The sequence below is a fragment of the Eleutherodactylus coqui genome, chromosome 7, assembly GCF_035609145.1.
Source record: "Eleutherodactylus coqui strain aEleCoq1 chromosome 7, aEleCoq1.hap1, whole genome shotgun sequence".
NCBI lineage: Eukaryota > Metazoa > Chordata > Amphibia > Anura > Eleutherodactylidae > Eleutherodactylus > Eleutherodactylus coqui.
This window is the reverse complement of record NC_089843.1, coordinates 79,784,329-79,806,646: the sequence shown is the minus strand read 5'-3', so window position 1 is coordinate 79,806,646 and position 22,318 is coordinate 79,784,329. Positions and strand designations below refer to the sequence as shown.

General features: G+C 43.5%; 1 protein-coding gene across 1 annotated transcript; it reads left to right on the top strand.

Annotated features, from left to right (window-relative positions):
* Positions 1-1,678: 1,678 nt before the first annotated feature.
* Positions 1,679-22,110, top strand: LOC136572569 (ADP-ribosyl cyclase/cyclic ADP-ribose hydrolase 1-like). The gene is made up of 8 exons (XM_066573260.1): positions 1,679-1,964; positions 6,604-6,733; positions 9,136-9,271; positions 10,776-10,858; positions 12,902-12,978; positions 13,391-13,483; positions 16,802-16,888; positions 20,698-22,110. Exons 1-8 carry the CDS (start codon positions 1,753-1,755, stop codon positions 20,759-20,761), a joined length of 882 nt encoding a protein of 293 aa, XP_066429357.1. The 5' UTR covers positions 1,679-1,752; the 3' UTR covers positions 20,762-22,110.
* The last annotated feature ends 208 nt before the right edge of the window (positions 22,111-22,318 follow it).

The following is a 22,318-nucleotide window of genomic DNA, read 5'->3' as shown; positions in this document are numbered from 1 at the left end:
CAGTTTACCACACACAAAACAAGCCCTTGTATGACCATGTTGACAGAAAAATAAAAAGTTATGGCTTTTTGAAAAGTGGAGATAAAAATTCCCCAAAAATCGTTGCATGCTTAGGACCAAAATAAGCAAGTCATTAAGGGGTTAATGACCTATCCTCAGGATAAGGCTTTATTCACATGAGCGTATATTGGCCGCGCTTTCACGCCCGGCCAATATATGCTGCTTATCTGATGCATTGGTTTACAGTACATCAGTTCAGGAGGGCGTATTACTGCGGCGTAAAAGCAGCCGGTCAGCCAAGATAGCACATAGGAGCGCATTTCGGCTTCTACGCCAGCTAGGAAAGACAGTTCAGGAACTATCTTCCTGGTTGTAATACAGCGGCGCCTCCCATAGACTCCTGTGGGAGCTACTGGAGAAGGGAGGTGGGAGGGTGTTTAGCAGCGTGTCTGCTAAACCCACACCCCCTTCCCTACTTCTCTCCACCCCTTGACGGCTATTTGCAGTGGGAGGGATGGGACGGGAGCTAGTTGCTAAGCTCTCGCCCTCTCCCGCCTAGTCCTGACCTCTCCCATTGCTGGCAACCAACAAGTGGCGGAGAGGGGGCAGGAGCTTAGCACACTAGTTGCCGCCCTGGTTCGCCCTCTTCCCTTGCTGAGAGCCGGCGAGGGGGCAGAAAGGGGGAAGGCAGTTTAGCAGAGTTAAACTGTCTTCCCCTGCCCGACGGCAATCCGAGCTCGGTGTATATACGCCAGACCCGGGCCATCTGAACGGGCACACAAACAGCAAATAGTCAGATTACCTTTTTTTTTAAATGTATTGAAAAGTATACTCAACTGCACTTTCCAATACAGTTTAAGCCCTCAAAATGCATGAGTCTGCATCAGTTCCGTCTTAGGGTGAATGCACACGGGTGCATTTGAATTGCGGAATCCGGAGCGGGTGACTGCCTGTGGATTCCGCGGCAAACACCGCCCATACCAGGCAATGCAAAAATTATTCTTCATGCACACAAGTAGAAACCAATTGCAGTTTCCGCTCGTGGATGAAAAATTGCAGCATGCTCCATTTTCCTGTGGATTCCGCACGGACGTGGACGTGCCACAGGTTCTGCAGGAAAAACAGGAGTTCTGCCCTGTACTGCGCATGTCTGACGGCAAGCCATGCGGACCATCCACAGTACAGAAAAGAAGAAAATACAGGTACTCGCGAATGCCAGCTGGGCACAGGGTCGGATTCTGCTGCAAGCATTCCCGCATGTGGAATCCGACCTGCCCCTGTGCGTGCGGACTTAGGCTGAGTTCACACCAGCACTTGGTTTCCCTTCAGCGTTTCCGTTTTCCTGCTCCATTTTGGCAGCAGGAAAATGGTATTCTTATCCAAATAGATCCGTCCAACGATAGAACTGAAAAGCACCGAGGGGAACCCATTGACTAAAATTGGGCCTTTGCTGCTTCTGTCATGCCCTCCGGCATTTTCTGTATTAAATAATGCTGCACGCGCAGATGTAGAAATAGCCTTAATCAGTAGCCGGGAAATTCCTTGCCATTCGGTGCTGAATCAGCCTTTCAAAACTTGACAAAGACCTGGAAGTCCGTGTGAGCAGGAAAAACAAGTAGGAGGGGGGAACAAACAGAATAGAGAGTGGGCTGCTGACTGCTCTGACTGTCGGGACCAGAGGAGTGGGTGGCACATCCAAAGGCCAGCACTGCTGAACTTACTGAGCAGTCCCATCCTGCAGAATACCAGGCAATGCCTTGGCACTGGGCATCTAAAGACATGTGGTTGTGGAGCGTGCTGGCTCTGGTTCTGATGGTTTTAGCATCCGGTGTAGTGAATGCACATGCAACAGGTGAGCAGAAAGACCGAGCCAAAAAATATAAAGGAGGAGGAACAACATCCAACCTGAGAAACATCATTATAGGACGGTGCTATCACTACATGTCTCTGTATCCAGACATCGGGTGAGTAGAGATAATATGTGTTGGTGGGGACCACAGTATTGTGTTAATGCTTATTCGTATGCCAATAATTTAAACCGAAAGACCCTTGTGAACTGTGACTTATAAGAGGATGCATGACGGGATACATGAAATGTTCTACAACTTTGTTATATACTTTGGGCTTCAATTTCACACTCTTTTCAATGTGTGTTTGCTGCACAGCTGTACATATCTAGTGGGTACAACTGTAGGAAGTCTGAGCAATGAGCCAAATGCATCAGTTGGGCAAAACTCTTCGGTAGTTTTCTATAGTGTATCAGTCCGGAGTCCGGGCTGTTTAGCTCACAGAGCATTGTCTAGTCTGGATACAACTGTATCTACCTCTCTGCTAGCTATGTACAAGGTTTGCTGTCTCTGAATGTAAACAAGAATTTTCTCATTCATAGGGTCAGAGCACACGGCAAACCTGGACAGGTGCCAGGGCCCACTGCGCCTGGGAAAAGGGCCCACTCTTAGAGCTGAGATCTGGCAGGGCCATTCTATGGCCCACTGAATAGGGAGGGTATTAACCCCTTAACACTATATGATGTAAGGTTACATCATGGCAGTGTGGTACTTGACGCACCAGGACGTAAACTTACGTCATGTGGATGGCGTGGGATCAGAAGCAGAGCCCACACCATCCCGCAGCAGGAGCCGGCTGTTACCGATAGCTGGCCTCCCACTGCGACACTGATCTCCGCTTTTAACCCCCATACAAGCTGAGATCTATGTAGATTGCGGCATGTAAAGGGTTCACAGAGGTAACGCACTCCCTCTGTGATGTCATAGGACCCCTGCAATGTAATTGTGGAGGGCTGATGGGTTGCCATGGCAACAGGACACGTCCTGGCTTGCCATTGCCTATCATCGTTGTTACAACTGATAAAGCATGGCAGTACAGAAGTCCTGTAATGCTATATCATAGCTGCTATGGTTCAAATCTCCTACAGGAATATAAAAAGTGTAAAAAAAAAATAAAAAAATAAAAAGTAGTCTAAAAAAACCCTGAAAAAAAGATCACAAAAAAACCCTTTTCAAGTGCAATCTCCCCTATTTGTATAAAAAAATTTAAACCCCACATATTTGGTATCATATCCATAGCAACCCGTACAATAAATTGAACACACTAGTTATCCTGTACGGCAAAAAACATTAAAAAATGAGGCAAAATGCTTATTTTCTTCATTCTATCTCCCCAAAAATGCAATAAAAGTGATCAAAAAAGCCCTATGTACCCCAAAATAATATCAATCAAACTCTTGGTTGGATTTTTCACTGCAGGCAGAAGGTTGTTTGCAGTTTTTGGCTGATAATGCTGATATTTTACAACTGTGGATGAATCTTGGCTGCTATGGAGCCCCAGCTTCACACGCAGTGTTAGGGGCTGCAAAAACAAAGAAAGGAGCGCTCCAAAGTGCGGAGGGACTTCAGTACAAAACTTGAAATTTAATAGAAAGTTGGTACCTCCAGCTGTTGCTCAGCACATCCCGGATGTTATCAGGTTAATCCAGCTAAACCCCTGCAAGGACAATACCTCCATGCGTGACTTGAAGAGAGCAAAGAACAACAGGTGCTTGGAAAGGAGGACCAGTATCGAGATACACAAGCTTTAATGCAGAGAGTCTACGCGTTTCTGTGCTGGAATCAGCACCTTTATGTGGCTGTTTATTTATTAAGTAAATTAACTGATATATTCCTATATTGGACCTAAGGGTCCTAGGGCTATGGGTCTTAGGGCTCCTGCCCGCAGACAGATATTTGCTGCGGAATCTGCACCACGGATCCGCAGCAAATAGTGCCCATAGCATGCTATGGGAAATCGATTCCGCAAGCAGAGGAAAGATGGCAGCATGCTCCATTTTTGTGCAGATCCCTCACTGACGGCTTCCATTGAAGTCAATAGAAGCCGTCCGATCCGTGGCCCTTCTGCAATCACATTCTGGAAAGGACACGGATTCTGCCTCATCGCCTGGCGATGACGCAGAAAAAGCGGGTCTTAAAAAAAACAAAAAAATCTGTACTTCGCATGTCCGACAGCTCGCCGTGCAAACCATCCGTAGCACAGGTGAAAATGAAAGTGATCAGGTACAAGTGGGCGCTGATGTTGGCAGAGCCGGATTCCGCTGCGGGATTCCGCATGCGGAATCCGGCTCTGCCATGTGCAAGGAGGCTTTAATCACTTATGTTTGTGTCCAATTACTGGTTTGTTTTTTATGTTTAAAGGGGTTGTCCCGCGGCAGCAAGTGGGTCTATACACTTCTGTATGGCCATATTAATGCACTTTGTAATGTACATTGTGCATTAATTATGAGCCATACAGAAGTTATAAGAAGTTTTTCACTTACCTGTTCCGTTGCTGGCGTCCTCGTTTCCATGGTGCCGTCTAATTTTCAGCGTCTAGATTAGACGCGCTTGCGCAGTCCGGGTCTTCTTCTTTTATGAATGGGGTCGCTCGTGCCGGAGAGCGGCTCCGTGTAGCTCCGCCCCGTCACGTGCCGATTCCAGCCAATCAGGAGGCTGGAACCGGCAATGGACCACACAGAAGCCCTGCGGTCCACAAAGGGAGAAGATCCCGGCGGCCATCTTCAGCCGGTAAGTAAGAAGTCACCGGAGCGCGGGGATTCAGGTAAGCGCTGTGCGGATTTTCTTTTAGGTCCCTGCATCGGGGTTGTCTGGCGCCGAACGGGGAGGGGGTTGAAAAAAACAAAAAAAAACGTTTCGGCACGGGACAACCCCTTTAATTTTATCAATTGGTCTAAGTAGCCTCTAATTAATTGATAAGTTTATGCCTTTATGTCTGTAGATCCTGCGGAGTTACACATGGGGAAATTAAACATGTGACCACGGAGTGCAGCATAAAATAAAGTAGGCTCGTTTTCTGTGGATCTACGTCAGTGTGAATCCACTTTAGAATGAGAAAATCAAGAGATCTGAGTGATTTCGAACAAGGCCTGGCCATCAGTGCTAGCCGGGGCCGGAATTTCATACTGTACCAACCTCATATAACAGTGTCCACAGTATACCAAGAATGGTGTGATCAAGGAAAAACATCCAGAGAAAAGGGATTCTGTGGATGTAAACAACTCGTCGACTAAAGAGTTCAGAGGAGGATGTCAAGAATTGTTCATATAAACAGGCAGCGCACAGTCAAGCAAAGTGTAGACAAATACAACGCTGTGTAATGCCTCAATGAACTTACTGTCTGTATAGCTGGAGGCCTAGTCCTTGTCTCATGACGCCAACACTCAGGATGATATGCCGCAGAAAAAACGGAGACGAGTCCAGTGGTAGTTTAGTAATCCGGTAGTGTGCAGATTTACTAACTTTGAAAATTGCAGTAACAACTTGGATAACAGTTCTCTGTAACGTACTTGCAGCAATCAACAGGCAATTTGAATATAACAAGAAGGTGTAGCAGTATTGCATTGATGATAAGCTGACTTTAAAGCGCTCTCCCTTACTTTCCTGTAGATTGGTTTAACTAGACAATTTTCCCACTAGTGGATTTAGATGAATAACTGATTGGAATTTAGATGAAGGATTTATGAAGCAGAGGGACAAGTGGCTGGATGCTAATTCTGACTTTGATTTCACCGAGTAGCTATATAACTCACTGTTTGTGGGAGATGGACCTTGGAAAGGTTCTTCCTTTTCTCTGCTGCAAGAGAGTGGGTTGTTCATCTCACTCTACCTCAGGTGACAAACGTGATGAAACTGTCTCCTCCTCTCCGACAATGGAACTGCAACCTCTCCTTACTCACACCTGGCTGAGTCTGCCTAACTTTTTTGTGTCACTCCCTTTTATAACCTCTCTTTCCTTCCCACCTTTATGGACTCCTCCTCCTGCATAGGGACTTGTAAAGCTGCTTCCTCGCCCTTGGGCTCTGGACCAGTGAAATTAAATCTGACTGTCAGCCAATGAGAGACCAGCTGATGTCAGTGATGAGCTCTAGCTTAGAGCAGAAGGGGAGACACAGGGTCTCTCCCACGGACAGCACCTTCTGTATCCAGGGACGGCATACAGACAGGTAAGCAGGACAAGTGTGCTGCTAGTGTTCTGTAGTACCCGCTGGGCCACTACATTGGATCCATGGACAGCATACAGACAGGTGAGACAGGACAAGTTTGGGCCACTACAGCTAGAGCTCCAACTAATGTGTCCAAATGCACAACTTTTTTATTTAGTCCAAGTGCCGTTACTGTATAACAAAAAAGACAATACTCCAGTAGGCAAAATAGTGCAAAATTTGGATGTTTGCAGTGAAAAAACATCCCCTGGTCAGATGAGTTCAGATTTCAGTTACACTATTCTGATGGAAGGGTCAGCAAAGGTGCAGTGTACTACTTCACAGCAAAGGCAGGATAGGGGCGCTCACCCCTAGGCCTTCAGACATGAGCAGGGCTGTCGTCAGTGCCCAAATTAAACATGCGTTCACGCTGAAGAAGACCTGGTTCCACTCCACCGCAGTCCAGTTTCGCCCAATTCTTTTTTTTTTTTTGTAGCGTCACCTACCAGTGTGAAAAACGGAGTGCATACTGATGTCAGTCAGGCTCTTGCTACACATAATTGCATTGACTCTGTGTACTTACACCTGTCTCCCTATTTTTTCACATCAAGGGATAAGAACTGCTCTGGAATATGGCAAGAACTGGTTGATGCAGTGCAGAGAAAAGATCCATGTAAGATCATTCAAGAAGACTACAAGCGTCTAGCACTTGTGGCTGCACAAACCATACCATGTCATAAGGTGACAAAAGTCAACTTCTTATTATAGCGCTGCAAAAATATTGTCTCAAAGAGGATTTGTCAAGATGAGGGATTTGTTTAAAGGGGAACCCTGGGACATTAACGTTGGTGGACTAATCTTTAGAATGGGTCAATAATCTTTGATCGGTTGGCATCCAGCCTACTGCACATGAACCCATAACTGAGTTATCTTCATAGTCTAATTGGACACAGTAGCCTGACCGTCCAAGCAGTTGTACCCAGCACTGCAGTTCATCTAATTCAGTTGACTCCTACTGATCAAAGATTGAATGTTTATGCTAATTAGAAAATACAAAAACATGTACTATTTTATGTTAGGTTAGAGCTCCTCTGGTTTACTTGTAGTAATTTATGGCTGTTACGCATGTTACCTATGGATTTATGATTTTAGCTATATATACAGTACTGTGCAAAAGTCTTAGGCAGGTGTGAAAAAAATGTTGCAAAATACGAATGTTTTCAAAAATAGAAGTGTTAATAGTTTTACATTTGTCAATTAACAAAATGCACAGTGAATGAATGAAATAGAAATCTAAATCAAAATTAATATTTGGTGTGACCACACTTTGCCTTCAAACATCATCAATTCTAGGAAAACTTCTACAAAGTCAGGAATTTTGTATGATTATAGTAAGGTCTATAAGTAACCAATTATATTAATAGGTGATAATGATAATTATTTTCAAATGCAGGTTGAAATACAATCCTTAACCAAAACAGAAAGAGCTGTGCAGGAGGCTTAAAACGTGGCGAGGAGCAGTCAAACTCTGCTACAAAGGTGGGGTTGTGGAAGACAGTTTCATGGTGCAGGTCTTGCTTATAGATTCGAAGCATGTCCTACTTAAACATCTGACTTTTTATGTAACACTCTTGTAATAAAGGCTTATGGATTTTTTCACTCAAAGAGCAGCCACTTTTTTGAATTATATTGCAAGTGTGTGGCCGTGTTGGACTGAGCAGCGGGGCTGTCTAGGAGGAATCTCTAAGCCGACTTGAAAGCAGTGCAGACTGGAGAGGGTAAGCTATTTTTTCCTTACCATCAGGAAGTCATCTGATTGGCTGCAGATTTCTTTTGCAGCAGGGCAATGACCTCAAACATACAGCTAATGTCATTAGGAACTATCTTCAGCATAAAGAAGAACAAGGAGTCCTGGAAGTGATGATATGGCCTCCAGAGCCCTCATCTGAACATCATAAAGTCTGTCTGGGATAACATAAAGAGACAGAAGGATTTGAGCAAACCGACATCCACAGAAGATCTCTGGTCTCCAAGATGTCAAGAATAACTTTCCTGCTGAGTTCCTTCAAACATTGTGTACAAGTGTACCTAGAAGAACTGATGCTGTTTTAAAGACAAAGGGTGTCACACCAAATATTGATATGATTTAGATTTCTCTCTTGTTCATTCACTTTGTATTTTGTTAACTAACAAAAACTATTAACATTTTTATTTTTGAAAGCATTCTGACTAGAGATGAGCGAGCGTACTCGGTTCGGGTGTTTTTGCACTGGAGCACTGCTTTTTCCGAGTAACTGACAACTTGGACGAAAAGATTCGGGGGTGCCAGGGGGCGGCATGATGGAGCGGAGGGTAGCAGTGGGGAACAGGGGGGAGCTCTCTCTCTCTCCCCCCCCCCCCCCACCCGCTCACCCCCGGCGCCCCCCGAATCTTTTCGTCTGAGTAGTCAGTTACTCGGAAAAAGCGGTGCTCAAGTGCAAAAACACTCGAACCAAGTACGCTCGGTCATCTCTAATTCTGACTCTACGGTACTTTGTACAGTAACATATATACATAATCACATCTATCTAGACCAAAGGGCATTCTCGCCTGGATTTACCATGTGAAGATGGATGCCTGTTGTGACATTATTGTTGAAATAGCACACGGTCTCTGCTCCCTTGTTCTCGCAATGGGTGCAAGTGCCTGCACTGAGATTCCCATGATCAACAAAGGATGGCATATCCTAGCTAGGATACCCCTTTAATTATATTTGGTCCTGAGAAAGCTAAGTATCAACCAATATGGCTGCTATACAACTCCTGCACTTAAATGCCTGTTACTCAGTTTTTCCAGACTGCTTAAAAGGCAAATTTAGCTTTTACCATAGGATCCCTTTCCTCTATTTATTACTATTCTAGAATAGAATTTAAAAAAACCTTGCTTCAGGGTCTACTCTACAAAATTATATAATACCGTCAACCAAAACCAGCGAAGGCCAACCACATAAATAATTGTTACCAAAGATAATTTTGTGTGCCTAATTACTAATACCAGTCAGCCCTCCACCAGTGATGGTGTCCATACACATACTAACATTGCACGACTTGCACAACTTTTTATGTAGATTATATGTAAATGTTCTATAATCTGTGTCTTCCCAGACTCTTCTATGGAGCAGGACAAATGACCTTGTTCATCGTTACACAAAGGCCACATCAGCTTTCATCACCCTAGAAGACACTTTCCTGGGCTTCCTGTTCAATGGTCTTACATGGTGTGGGAAGCCTTTAAGGCCAGGTAATCACCAATTGATGAGGGTGACTTCACACCAGTGAATTTCATGTGCGCTATCACACCAATTGCGATATGGCGAGATATCGTGCTTGAAAAGAACATATTGCTTAAGCCCCATTAACACGCAATAATTATTGCCTAAATGGCCAAACAACTGAACGAATTGACGGCTTTTTTGCATATAATTACATGTACAGAAAATGACTTGAAATCATCACTATTTCCTCTATTAGCTAAAGTGAGCTTTGTAGAAGGAGAACTACTTGTTTGCACAGCTGGAATGTATGTTAATGCAAGGGATTATCTGGCCAGCAGGATTCCATTGTCTTCTCCCAGCATGTTTATACTAGGGATTAGCTGGTCTGCGGGATTCCATTGTCTTTTCCCAACCTGAGTAAACAATGTACTCATTGTGCATGCAAGACATACACAATGAGTACATTTTCCCGTCCTCTCAAGTAGTCAAGTTACTCAAAACACTGAACAATTTTCATTCAAATGGAATGAATTTTGAACTGCCTGATGTCTTTTTTTATGCAGGCTAAAAAGCAGCGCTAAACGCCAAGTGAACAAATAGTGCACGACTGCCTGCGTTTACATTTAACGATTATTGCTCATTTTCATCTATTTAATTTTGAGAGATAATCGTTGCATGTAAATGGGCCTTTACAATGTGTTTTTTCACATGAGCGATTTTTCTCTTGGACAGATGGTTCGAGATTGAAAAATCACTGCATGTCCTATTTTTGGGCTAAAACGATGACCGTGTTTGTGCATGTTCTTGGTTGCGTGAAAATCAAGCTTGCAAAACGTGATGAAGCGTAGCCACTGATTTCAATGAGTGTTACACAGAAAGCTGCCATGGAAGTCTATGGTAGGTTAAAAATAACAAGGATAAGGGTATGACCCTGTGGATAATACAGGGAAAGGAAGCCAGCTTGCCCTTATTAGGCTTTAAATAGCCATTCTATTCTGCGGAAAGAGAATATCGCTTGCGTGTATGAACTGGCACTTAAAGCGCAAAAATTACATTATTATGTGCGTATCAGCCTGATTATTGCCATCTCAAAACTTTAAGTGCCATTACCTTTCTTTGAGGCGCGTCTATTTACACATACCTTCATCTGTCTAAGCCCTAATGCTTGCAGTACGTAGCGACTTGGTCTGCATGCACACCGTTGCTACATTGCAACTAGAGAAAGTGAATGTGATTGTGCAGAAATCTGGCAGGCTTGGATTTCTGTCAACTGTTGTATCAGGAGTTCACATGACCACATTCACCTTCATTACTTGCGATGTAGCAGCGTGGCACTGCGATTGGGTAGCCAAAGTTGCCGTGTAACCCTAGCATAAAGCTAGAAGCAAATGAAGCTTAGGATTGGAGGGACAATATGGAGGAATTTATTATTAGATAAAACTATTTTACTTATGAGAAGCAGCTCAAAGCATCCCAGAAATATTTATTTAAGCAGTACATACCTGATAAATTGTGTATTGTCTTTTTTAGGAATGAACTTTAAGTTTTGTCCTGCCTGGAATGAATGTGACCATAACTCCATTTCCTCATTCTGGAGAATGGCATCTGCTGCGGTAAGTAACAAGCCGGCTTCTATTCTTGATGCTCTTGAACAACGTAGGACGGTCCTGTTACACTGTCTGTCACCACAGTGGTAAATATTTAGCATGGAGATGTTAAAAGGTTTGGATAATACTTGGGTTACCTTATGGTAAGCTGATCACATGATGTGCTGCTGCTGGGATCCTTAGTGATCAGCTGTGATCTGTGGCAGCAAGTGTTCACCAGTGACAGCACAGGGGATTTGTGACATAATATGGCGGTTATTAAAATTAAGTCAAACAGTCTTGGTCCTATAGGATCTGCCAAGAGCAGAGATGCTTGCAGTACATAAGTATATGAATATAATGAGAGCTGCTGAGAGGCGAAAACCTAGTCTAAGATCTCATGTCCACGGGAAATTCGGGCCGTCACGGATTCCACGTGCAGAATCCCGCAGCGGGTCCCTCCAGCCCCGCAGACATGAGGCCAAGAAAAGAGATTATAGTTACCTGTCCGGACGCTGTGGGTATTTCCTCCGTCGCGGTCAGATATTCTTTCACGGCCCGGCAGATGTGCTCGGCACGCCGGCAGCATACCGCGCGCATGCGCCGTGTACCGATCTTTTTTCTAACTCCTGCTTTCTCGCGGTCCCGCGGCACAGATGCAGTGACAGCTGTGTCTGTACTACGGGCCTGGACAGCTTCCATAGGCTTCAATGGAAGCCACGGGAGCCTTCCCTGCAGGAAAACCGCACAAAATGGAGCATGCTGTGGGTGCGATCCGCGCGTCAGGGAATAATAACATCCGCAGGTATTTAATTACCTGTGGGTGTCCAATGATTCCATAAGGGCGCAGATCATGCGTGCAGGAGACCCACACAGTTTAATTAAATCTATTTTGCCCGTGGACATTGGGCCTAAGGGCTCCTGTACACGGGCGGATTTGGTTTGCAGAATCCGTGACCAGGCTGCCCCCAGATTCTGCAGCAAATACCGCCCATAGCCTCCTATGGAGAACTGCTGCTTCCTGCACATGAGCAGAAATCAACTGCGATTTCCGCTCGCGGAAGTAAAATCACAGCATGCTCCATTTCTATGCGGTTTCCACCTGGACGGCTGCCATTGAATCATTATTGCAGAAAGGTCGCGGGATCCGCGTCAACGCCTAGCGACGGAGCGGCATTATCTGTACTGCGTATGGGCGCCGGCACTTCTGCAGAACAGATAAAGAAGAATCCGGACAAGTAAGCGAGGTCACTGGCTGGGCACAGGATTGCATCCTGCTGTAGGATCCCTCATGCCGGGTCCGACCCTATTGTGTACAGGAAACCTAAAACATGCTGGAAGTCTGTAATCGAAGTTCTGCAAGTTACTTATAAAGCTTTAGGATGACATAGATTTCATGTTCTGTATGGCCTCGGACGTGCCTTCTTCTGTGCTCACTGATTACACCTGTGTGAGGTTGAGCAATGATATGCATACTTGCTGCATGACGCCAATGCCATACACTATCTTGGCATGTATGTGCGCGTAATACGTACCAAGATAGAGCATGCCGCGATATTTTTTTAGTGCAATTAATATGCGTGCAAAGAAAAAATTAAGGTGTGAGTGCTTCAATACAAATGAATTGGCTATTGGCATTGCGTGTTGCATGTGGGAAAATTGCAAGCGCAATGACAATACACCCATGTGAGACCGGCCTGACTCGCTAAAAGTGAAGAAATGGAAGTGAAAAATGGACACACTTCTGGTTCAAAGGAAGCAGGGGCCACTTTTCCAGCCCAGTCAGGCACTGATCACTTTACTGCAACGGAGCTTTATGTACCTCAGTGGTGGAGATTTATAAGTAGTGAACTCTAGTTGTCATACACACCTGAGCAAGTGCAAAAGTTTTCACCCCAGAAGTTCTCTAATTGATAACTGTAATGTAGTAAATGGGATCAGGGGGGTTACAATGTCTGCAATGTGCATGATGTCTGGCAATCACCAGGTAAGGGGTCATTAGCTACATTGTGCTAACATACAGTATTGTCAGGCAGGCTACACTTTTAATCACCTGTTTTGTACTTTCAGTTTGCTCGTGCATCATGTGGAATTGTAAACGTGATGTTAAATGGCTCAGCTGATGGTGATATTGCAAGGAAAGAAAGGTAATATATTATGTTATCCATCGGGAGTGTAATACAAAAGTAAGAGCACTTATGCACCCGTAATACGGACGAGTGTCCCAGCCGGGGACAGGTTGGTACTGTGAGTTTGGATGGTCATTAGTTATAACTATTTATAATAAAAATCTGATACCTTAAATAACTTTGGATGATAGATTTTGTTTAAAGGGGTTGTCTTTGGTGACAAAAATTACCTTTTTGCAAAAAAAAAATGGCAAAATGGGATTTTAGCATTTTAAGACAGTGCACTAAAATGTCAGCTGCTCTATCACCTTAACCTTTGGCCATTACTGGCTTCTAATGTTTTGGTCAATAGTTCAGATTGTTCACAGAACAGGCAGTTGTGATATGGATGTGGAGAAACAATAGTGTGAACACCGGCTTTATCGTTCAGTTTTTTTAGGACTGTGGAAATCCCCAATATGGACCCAACCAGAGTCTCGGAAGTGAAGGTCTGGGTGATCGATGACATTCAAGGAGACGACAAGTAAGATTTCAATTACTTAATTTCTTTTTGTCCCATATATATTACACTTGGTCTTCAGAGTAAAATATTATGACGGTACTAATGTGTACTTGCCAGAAATATTATCATTAAATGTATCACTACTGAAGATAGAAGCTGCACACAGTTAATATTCCCTTCTGTCTCTCTTAAACCTTTAAATCCCGCTGTCAATTCTGACAGCGACATTTAAATCCTCCGAATGATGTTCAGGGGTCCCGTACGCCCCCCCCCTACCCCCGTGGTGAGATTGGGAGAGCTTTGCAGGTGTTATGGCAGCCAGGCGCCTTCTGAAAGGCCATAGAGCTGCATTAGCAGACTGCCCTTCAAGCCATCCTAGTGGGGTGGCTTGATAGACTCAATCACAGTATGACGTAATGCTATAGCATTACATCGTACTGCAGGAGCGATCAAAGCATCGTATGTTGTAGTCCCCCAGGGGGACTTAAAACAAGAGTGAAAATAAGAGCAATAAAGTTTTTTAATTGTGTAAAAAAAAGTTATAAAAGTTTAAATCGCCCCCCTTTTGCCATATCTATAATTAAAAAATCTAAATCATAAATTAAAAATACATATTTGGTATCGCCACATCCGTAAAACTCCAATCTATCAAAGCAGCATATTATTTTTGAACATCATCTGAAAAAAAAAAAAAAAGAACTCCAGAAATGCACTTTTTCAGTTACCCTGTCTCCCAGAAAAAAACTCAATAAGAAGCAATCAAAAAGTTGTATGTATTCCGAATTGGTACTAAACTATAGGACATCCCGCAAAAAATGAGCCCCCACACAACTACGTCAACGAAAAAATAAAAAAGTTATTGTGCTTAGAAGGCGGCAGAAAATAATTGAAAAAAATTAAATGTTTTTGAAAAAAAAAAAGAGTAGTACAGTAAAAAAAAAACTATACAAGTTCGGTATCGTAGTAATCTTACTGACCCATAGAATAAAGTTATCATGTTGTTTTTGTTGCAGTTTGTGCGCAGTAGAAACAAGATGCACTGATAGATAGTGGAATGTCAGGGTTTTTTTCTTTTTACTCCACTTAGAATTTTTTTAAAGTTGGTACAGTATATTTTTAAAAATATGGTACAGTATATGGCACCATTTTAAAAAACTCATCCCGCGAAAAACAAGCCCTCATACAGCGACGTCGATGGATAAATAAAGGAGTTACGATTTTTTTTGAAGGGGGGAGTTAAAAATGAAAATGGGGAAAAAAGGGGCCACATCATAAAGGGGTAAAGCTGAGGGTATGACCTTAGGGGCCCCCCTGCAAATGATCAGAATATGGCAAACCAATAGGGTTGAAGCGGCAGTACCATCAAGAACCACATGTACAGGCAGGCTGGTGTAATAGGATACAGAATAAGGGTGCTGCACCCCCTTCTGCGTCCCGAGTCCCCTCACCAATCATATACTGATGGCCTACAGCACATTGTAGCAAAGAACTTGCCTGACTATTGGCCATCATTTGGAAATAACGGACAACATTGTCAATTTTAGCAGACTTTTATCTCACGTCTGAGATAACTATATGTCATCCGGTGTTGCATGTACACTCTCTACACATTAGAAGCACAAGCAAGAGAATAAACTATGCTTCTGATGCCTACATGTGCAACTGCAGCAGGGGAATGCAGTGTACCTTGAATGCCCACAAGCCTGAGTTTCCAGTCCAATTGATGCTGAAGGGAGTCCTGTAACAGTCTTTGTACATGCCAATGGTCCCTCATGGGCTGTAGAGACTGCAGCTCAGCTAGATCAAGACTACTTTTTGGTCTTACATATACAACCCTGGTACATCTCTATACAAGTTCCAAGTTGCCCTCAGTTGCAAACGTCGCACTTGCCCAATTGTATGGCACTACTCTAGCTCTTTATATCTTTAATTTCATACAGAGGTATACGGAGATTCTGCTGTAAGAAGGAGCCTTATTTTACTTCTTATATACTGGGTTCATATTACAGATTACTATATATGTGTGCTATAGACAATAATACCATTGATCTAGTGCAGAGAATACTTTTTTTTAAAGGGAATGTGTCACCGGCAATGAGAACCATAATCTAAGCTATGGTGCCAAAAGGGAATGTTCCCAGCTGCACTGGGGAGTATATTTTATAGTTACCCACCTCCCAATTCTTGCGCTATCATCCCTGAAAGTCTGCGCATGGCCTGAGCATTCAGTGTGTGGACCATGTCATCAGACTCAAAGCTGCAGGCTATGCCTATGCGGATAAACGCGCATAGAGATCAAGCCTGCAGATTGGAAAGTGATGGTACATTCCACACACTGAATGCACGGTCTGCGACCCAAATTTTAGGGCTGACAGAATGAGCCCCGGGAATTCAAGTATGAAAAATACTTCCCCATGATCCTGCCCTCTGAGCACCGTAAGGGGGGCCATGCAAAGGCATTATTTACTCGTGTGAAGCCCCGCCCCTCCTCTAAGTCCAGGAAACTATGGCGCCATAAGCACCTTGTATATGAGCCTCTGACATGCATTACTGCAGGCAAAGGCAGAGGTGAGGGCAGCAGTGTGTCATGCTTGGCAGCACACACAGGGCCTGGACAGTTTGAGGGCCGGCAGCAGAAGGGCAGAATATGTAGCGGAAGCCAACTGGTGACCTCAAAGCTGCCCCCATGTTGGGGAGCAGCGCATGCCAGATGAGGAAAGAGCCTGATAACTGGGGCCCAAAACAGACAGCATGGAAGGAAATAGAGGCTCCCTTCTCGCAGAGACTTGGTCCCAAAGTAGATGATGGTGAAATCCACCCAGAACGACAAAAGCTGCCAGAGATGTGAGACCGGTCTCAAATGACTAAGTGTGCGGACACTTGACAGACTATTGGACTTTCATGGCCATTGAGACCGCAATGTTAGAGTGAGGTCACGCGGATAATGTTATTCTGCAGACCTTGATACTATGAAGACCAAAGACAGAGATGTATCGATGCTAGCGTGAGTCGAGTCCTTGCCATTTCCAAGACACTATATTTTGTGAGACATATAAGTGATGTATAATGTTATTGTGAACTTCCGGTTAAAGTTATTATTCAGCGTATGAAGTATAACCGCCCTCCTATGGAGCGGAAAGCCGCCAAAGTTTCAGTTCAGTAAAAGTTTTTTTGTGTTTTTTTTTTTAAATGCTTAGTCCACCTCTGTCTATCATTGCTGCGCCATACAACACCATCACCCTGCATCAGCACCATTACAGTGCTCATAGCCGGTGACAGGTTCCCTTTAAGAAGTATACATTAGTTAGTTCTAAACCATAAATATGACTCTTATTTCAGAAATTCCTGTAATAGCAAATCTTTAATGGAACTCAAACAGTTTATTGAAGGGTACAAGCTGAAATATTCCTGCATTGACAACTACAGGTAAGTCATCTCACATGGGGTTTGGTAAATAATTCATTAGTGACATATGGCAGACAGTAATGTGACCGGGGAAGGGGAGGGGGGTGGCACCCTGGAAAAGGAATTGCTTGGTTCTGCTGCTCGCACACGGAGGGATTGAGGACATTTCCTGAATGAATTTGTATGAAGAAGAAGAAGTTAGGCGCTGTGTGTGCATGGGGAAGCAGCACTGGGCTTGACTATTTCTAGCACACTTTTAATGCTTGTTCAGCATATTCCTTGTCACTGGGACCCTTGTGACAGTGATTGGCAGGGGTCAGGGTCGTGGGGCCCACAGCAATCATACATTTACTGTGAATTAATGTATTTTCGGTGCTAACACTAGTAGACCTACAGGTGACCAATGCAGTGCAAATATGTAATACCGTACTAGTAGAAAGCGGTTCCAGGATGGAGACTGCAATATATCTATATATATAAAATTGAATGTATGTCTGTCTGCGTGCGTGTCTGCGTGCGTGCGTGCGTGCGTGTCTGTTTGTCCTTTATGCGCTACTACACCATTCATCCGATCGCCATGAAACTTTGGGAAGTTGTTAAGTACACTCCTGGGAAGATTATAGGCATAGTACAAATATCCTACGATAAATGGCGCGCGAGCGTCGTCGAAAGTTACGCCCCCCCCCCACGTAGATCGAATAAGTAAGCCACCTGCTATTGTGATGTCATCACTGATGTCATCAACATCGGACGCCCTTGAACATGCCCCAACATGTTCTATAAAGCTGCATTGTGATGTCATTAAGGCTCTATTATGACACGTACAGCTTGGAACCACTAGAGCACGCCAGCCAATTACCATTGGAGTTGGAAGTGGGTAAACAAGTACTAGGATATCTTCCTAAGAAGCCACAGCAGCCGGATAAATTGTATGTTCCACCCAACGGCTATTTTATTCAGCCCGCAAGGGGGAAGCAGCGGCCTACAAAATCTAATTCTCTCATTTCCTGATGTCATAGATAGATAGATAGATAGATAGATAGATAGATAGATAGATAGATAGATAGACTGTATGCAATAACCCTGATAGATAGATAGATAGATAGATAGATAGATAGATAGATAGACTGTATGCAATGACACGTACAGCTTGAAACCATAAATACTAGAGCACGCCAGCCATTTACAGTCAGTCTCCATTGAAGTTGGAAGTGGGCAAACATGTACTAGGCCAGTGATGGCGAACCTTTTAGGGACCGAGTGCCCAAACTACAACCCAAAACCCACTTATGTATCGCAAAGTCCCAACACGTCAGGGGGCGGGGCTTATCACAACGTATGATTTTACCCCCGTCGTTCTAAAAAGGACAAGGCTGTTTCAGAATAGACCGGGTGCAGATTCTGACTGCTTTTTGGACGCGGAAATACTGCAGAATGTGCTCAGCGGAGATTTCTGTGGAAAATTCTGCAGCATTTCCGCATCTAAAAAGCAGTCAAAATCTGCACCCGGTCTATTCTGAAAGAGCCCTGCCCATTTCTGCCACATGTACACATACCCCAGCGGTAATAGTGACACCTTCACCCCAGCGATAATAGTGACATCCCACAGCAGTAATAATAGTGACACTCCCCCCATTAGTAATAAGAGTGACATACCCCAGCGGTAAACCTCAGTGGTCGCTGCTGCCGTCATCTAGATATATAAAAACGTAGTATGTATGTATGTCTGTCTTCGCAGCAACGCGCGAACATGCCCCAACATGTTGTATAAAGCTGCATTGTGATGTCATTAAGGCTCTATTATGACACGTACAGCTTGGAACCACTAGAGCACGCCAGCCAATTACCATTGGAGTTGGAAGTGGGTAAACAAGTACTAGGATATCTTCCTAAGAAGCCACAGCAGCCGGATAAATTGTATGTTCCACCCAACGGCTATTTTATTCAGCCCGCAAGGGGGAAGCAGCGGCCTACAAAATCTCATTCAGGTAGGTAGGTTCAGTTCTTGGAGGTTGGGGAATGCTTATGGGCAAGGCCTTATGTCTCATCCCAACTCGATTATTCAATTCTAAGCGCAAAAGAATTAGCGTCCAAATTTTAATTCTCTCATTTCCCAATGTCATAGAAACTTGAAATTTGGCTCGAGCATTGATTATGTCATAAATAGGAAAAGTTAATGGGTCCCAACTCGATTATTCAATTCAAAGCGCCAAAGAATTAGCGTCCAAATTTTACGTACGGAATCTAATTCTCTCATTTCCTGATGTCATAGATAGATAGATAGATAGATAGACTGTATGCAATAACCCAGATAGATAGATAGATAGACAGACTGTATGCAATGACACGTACAGCTTGGAACCATAAATACTAGAGCACGCCAGCCATTTACAGTTAGTCTCCATTGGAGTTGGAAGTGGGTAAACATGTACTAGGCTATCTTCCCAAGAAGCCACAGCAGCCGGATAAATTGGATGTTCCACCCAACGGCTATTTTATTCAGCCTGCAAGGGGGAAGCAGCGGCCTACAAAACCTCAGTGGTCGCTGCTGCCGTCATCTAGATATATAAAAACGAATGTATGTATGTATGTCTGTCTTCGCAGCAACGCGCGACGGGTACGCTAGTATATATATATATATATATATATATATATATATAATTAGAGATAAGTGAGCATACTTGCTAAGGACAATTGCTCGAGCGAGCATTGTCCTTAGCGAGTACCTGCCCGCTCGGAAAAAAAGGTTCGGGTGCCAGCAGGGGGCGGGGAGCGGCAGGGGAGAGCAGGGGGGAACTGAGGGGAGATCTCTCTCTCCCTCTCCCCCCCCCCCCCCCGGCTCCCCCCTGCTCACTCCCGCAACTCACCGCTCCCCCACGCCGGCACCCGAACCTTTTCTTCAGAGCGGGCAGGTACTCGAAAAGGGCAATGCTCGCTCAAGTAATTGTCCTTAGCGAGTATGCTCGCTCATCTCTAATTATATATATATATATATATATATATATATATATATATATATATATATATATATACATCCATGCTCAGGAAAATGATTCGGTGTAACTAGAAATAATAGTTATAATACAAAGGCGTCAGCTATTTCAAGTCCACAGAATACTCAGGACAAACCAACGTGGAGGTCGCTTTCTGTGACCTACTCTTATAGACATTGGCAGAATTCTTCACAAGCCTCCACAGACTTTTCTTTTATTCTTAGTGAATCTAATTAAAATATTTCCCAGTAAACAACATTCCAGTGAAGTTTATTATACACGACCGCCCACGGATAATTAGCCTGGCAGCACACTTTTATGAAAGCTGTCTAAAAGAAGATCTTTGTTGCCCATGGTAACCAATCACAGCGCAGCTTTCATTGTACTTATCCAGTATAAGAAATGAAAACTGCGCTGTGAATGGTTGTTATGGGCAACACAGACAGATTGTCTTTTAGACAGCTTTCACAAGAGTGTGGTGAGCTTCTTTTCCGTGAAGATGCTATGGTGATGATGAGTGAGTGAGGCATAATCTGTAGTAAAGTTGTTTTGATAAGAAACCACACCACATCAGGCTAAGAGATATATATATGAGATTCCATTATTATTTAAAGCTTCCACTGGTATCTATGAATAGTGCAGTGTATTGCTCCTTATTGCTGGCAGTGTTCTACAATGGCGAGACTGAGAATCCCGGTCTCTACAATAGTTACCATATTTTATCTTAAATATCCCCACTTTTGTAATCTGCAGGATTTTAGTGTAATGCTCCTTTAATATAGCATTGGTTTCCTAATATAATGATCATCATTGTGTTTGTTTTCTTTTAACCAACAGGCCAATCCAAGCTTTACAATGTACTGGCAACCCAGATCATGCTGCCTGCAATCAGTGCCACTAAAGGTTTAATAAAATGTGCAATTAACTCAATGCTAAGCAAAATAAGAGCTATCTACCTGCTGCTTATTACCCGATATCATGCGGTCCGGCTCTTACCAGGTAGTTAAGGAATACTTGGATAACACAGACCGGTGGCTTGGATTAATGTCTGAAAAACATGACTTCATTCTATATGAAGAATCAGAGTTGGGAGCAATGCATATAAAAGTTGCAAGAAAAATTAAGGGAACCCTTTGCAATTACCTGTACTTCTGAATTGATTTCTAATTCTAATATAATATGATCTGATTGTCAAAGGTTTTCTCTGTGTAGGTCGTTTGCTATTACACTTGTATGAGGTGCACACAAACTGATATTTCTTAAGAAGAACAGATTTGTTAGTAACCAGGCTTTGAGTGCCTTTATTTAATGGGCAAAGCACCTATGAAGCTCACAAATCCAATCTCACCTCTTTAATTGAAAAACACCTTTTGCCAACTAGTCCTTAGAGAAATCATGAACACAGAGATTCACTTACTTTTTCTCTCTGCACTGTGGATAATGACTCAAAGTGCTCAACACCAAACATGAACGGTTTGTGTTATTAGCTTAGATAGATTGTGTTTGACTGTAATTGTGGCTTAGCTAACAATCAGACTATATTTTATTAGTAATGAATGTAGAAATAAAAGGAATTCCAAAGGGTTCACTTACTTTTTCCCAACTGTGTATCCAGCACCTCTTATGTACAAATAAATAAAATTGCTTGTTGTTTTTTTTCTTCCTAATTCGATTAATGACACACAGTGCGCTGTTACGTGACATGTTCTGTCATTTCAGATAAATCCCAGCATATACAGACTACATGTGACTTAGCGTACATTCACATTTCTGTTAGGGCGTCATTAATAAGTCTTTTTCCCTGTTCTGTTTTTTTTTTAAAACAGAGAAACTGAATAAAAAAAAACACTGAGGAAAAAACCAGAAACGTTTATTTCCATTTTAATTTTATTTCGCTTTTCCAAAAATGGAACAGGGAAATGTAATCGTAACTGAAAGCTCTAATACAAGTGTGAATGGGCCCTTAAGTGGTTGCTTTACGGCAGGCTGACATTTTTTCTGTAATGTTTAGTAGTAATAATTAGAGATGAGCGAGCACCAAAATGCTCGAGTGCTCGTTACTTGAGTCGAACTTTCAGTGATGCTCGAGAGTTCGTTTCGAGTAACGAACCCCATTGAAGTCAATGGGCGACCCAAGCATTTTTGTCTATCGCCGATGCTCGCTAAGGTTTTCATTTGTGAAAACCTGGGAAATTCAAGAAAGTGATGGGAACGACACAGAAACGGATAGGGCAGGCGAGGGGCTACATGTTGGGCTACATCTCAAGTTCCCAGGTCCCACTATTAAGCCACAATAGCGGCAAGAGTGAGACCCCCCCCCCCCCCCGCACTGTCAGCATAAAGATCGTTCTCCTCTGCCACAGCTGTAACAGCTGTAGCAGAGAAGAACGATGTTAGCCCATTGAATTCAATGGAGCCGGCAATACAGCCGGCTCCATTGAAAGCAATGGGCTGCCGG

Coding starts and splice junctions, on each gene's coding strand:
- LOC136572569 (XM_066573260.1), top strand. CDS start 1,753: ATGCCTTGGCACTGGGCATCTAAAGACATGTGGTTGTGGAGCGTGCTG. Junction 1,965..6,603: donor TCTCTGTATCCAGACATCGG/GTGAGTAGAGAT, acceptor TTTCACATCAAG/GGATAAGAACTGCTCTGGAA. Junction 10,859..12,901: donor GGAGAATGGCATCTGCTGCG/GTAAGTAACAAG, acceptor TTGTACTTTCAG/TTTGCTCGTGCATCATGTGG.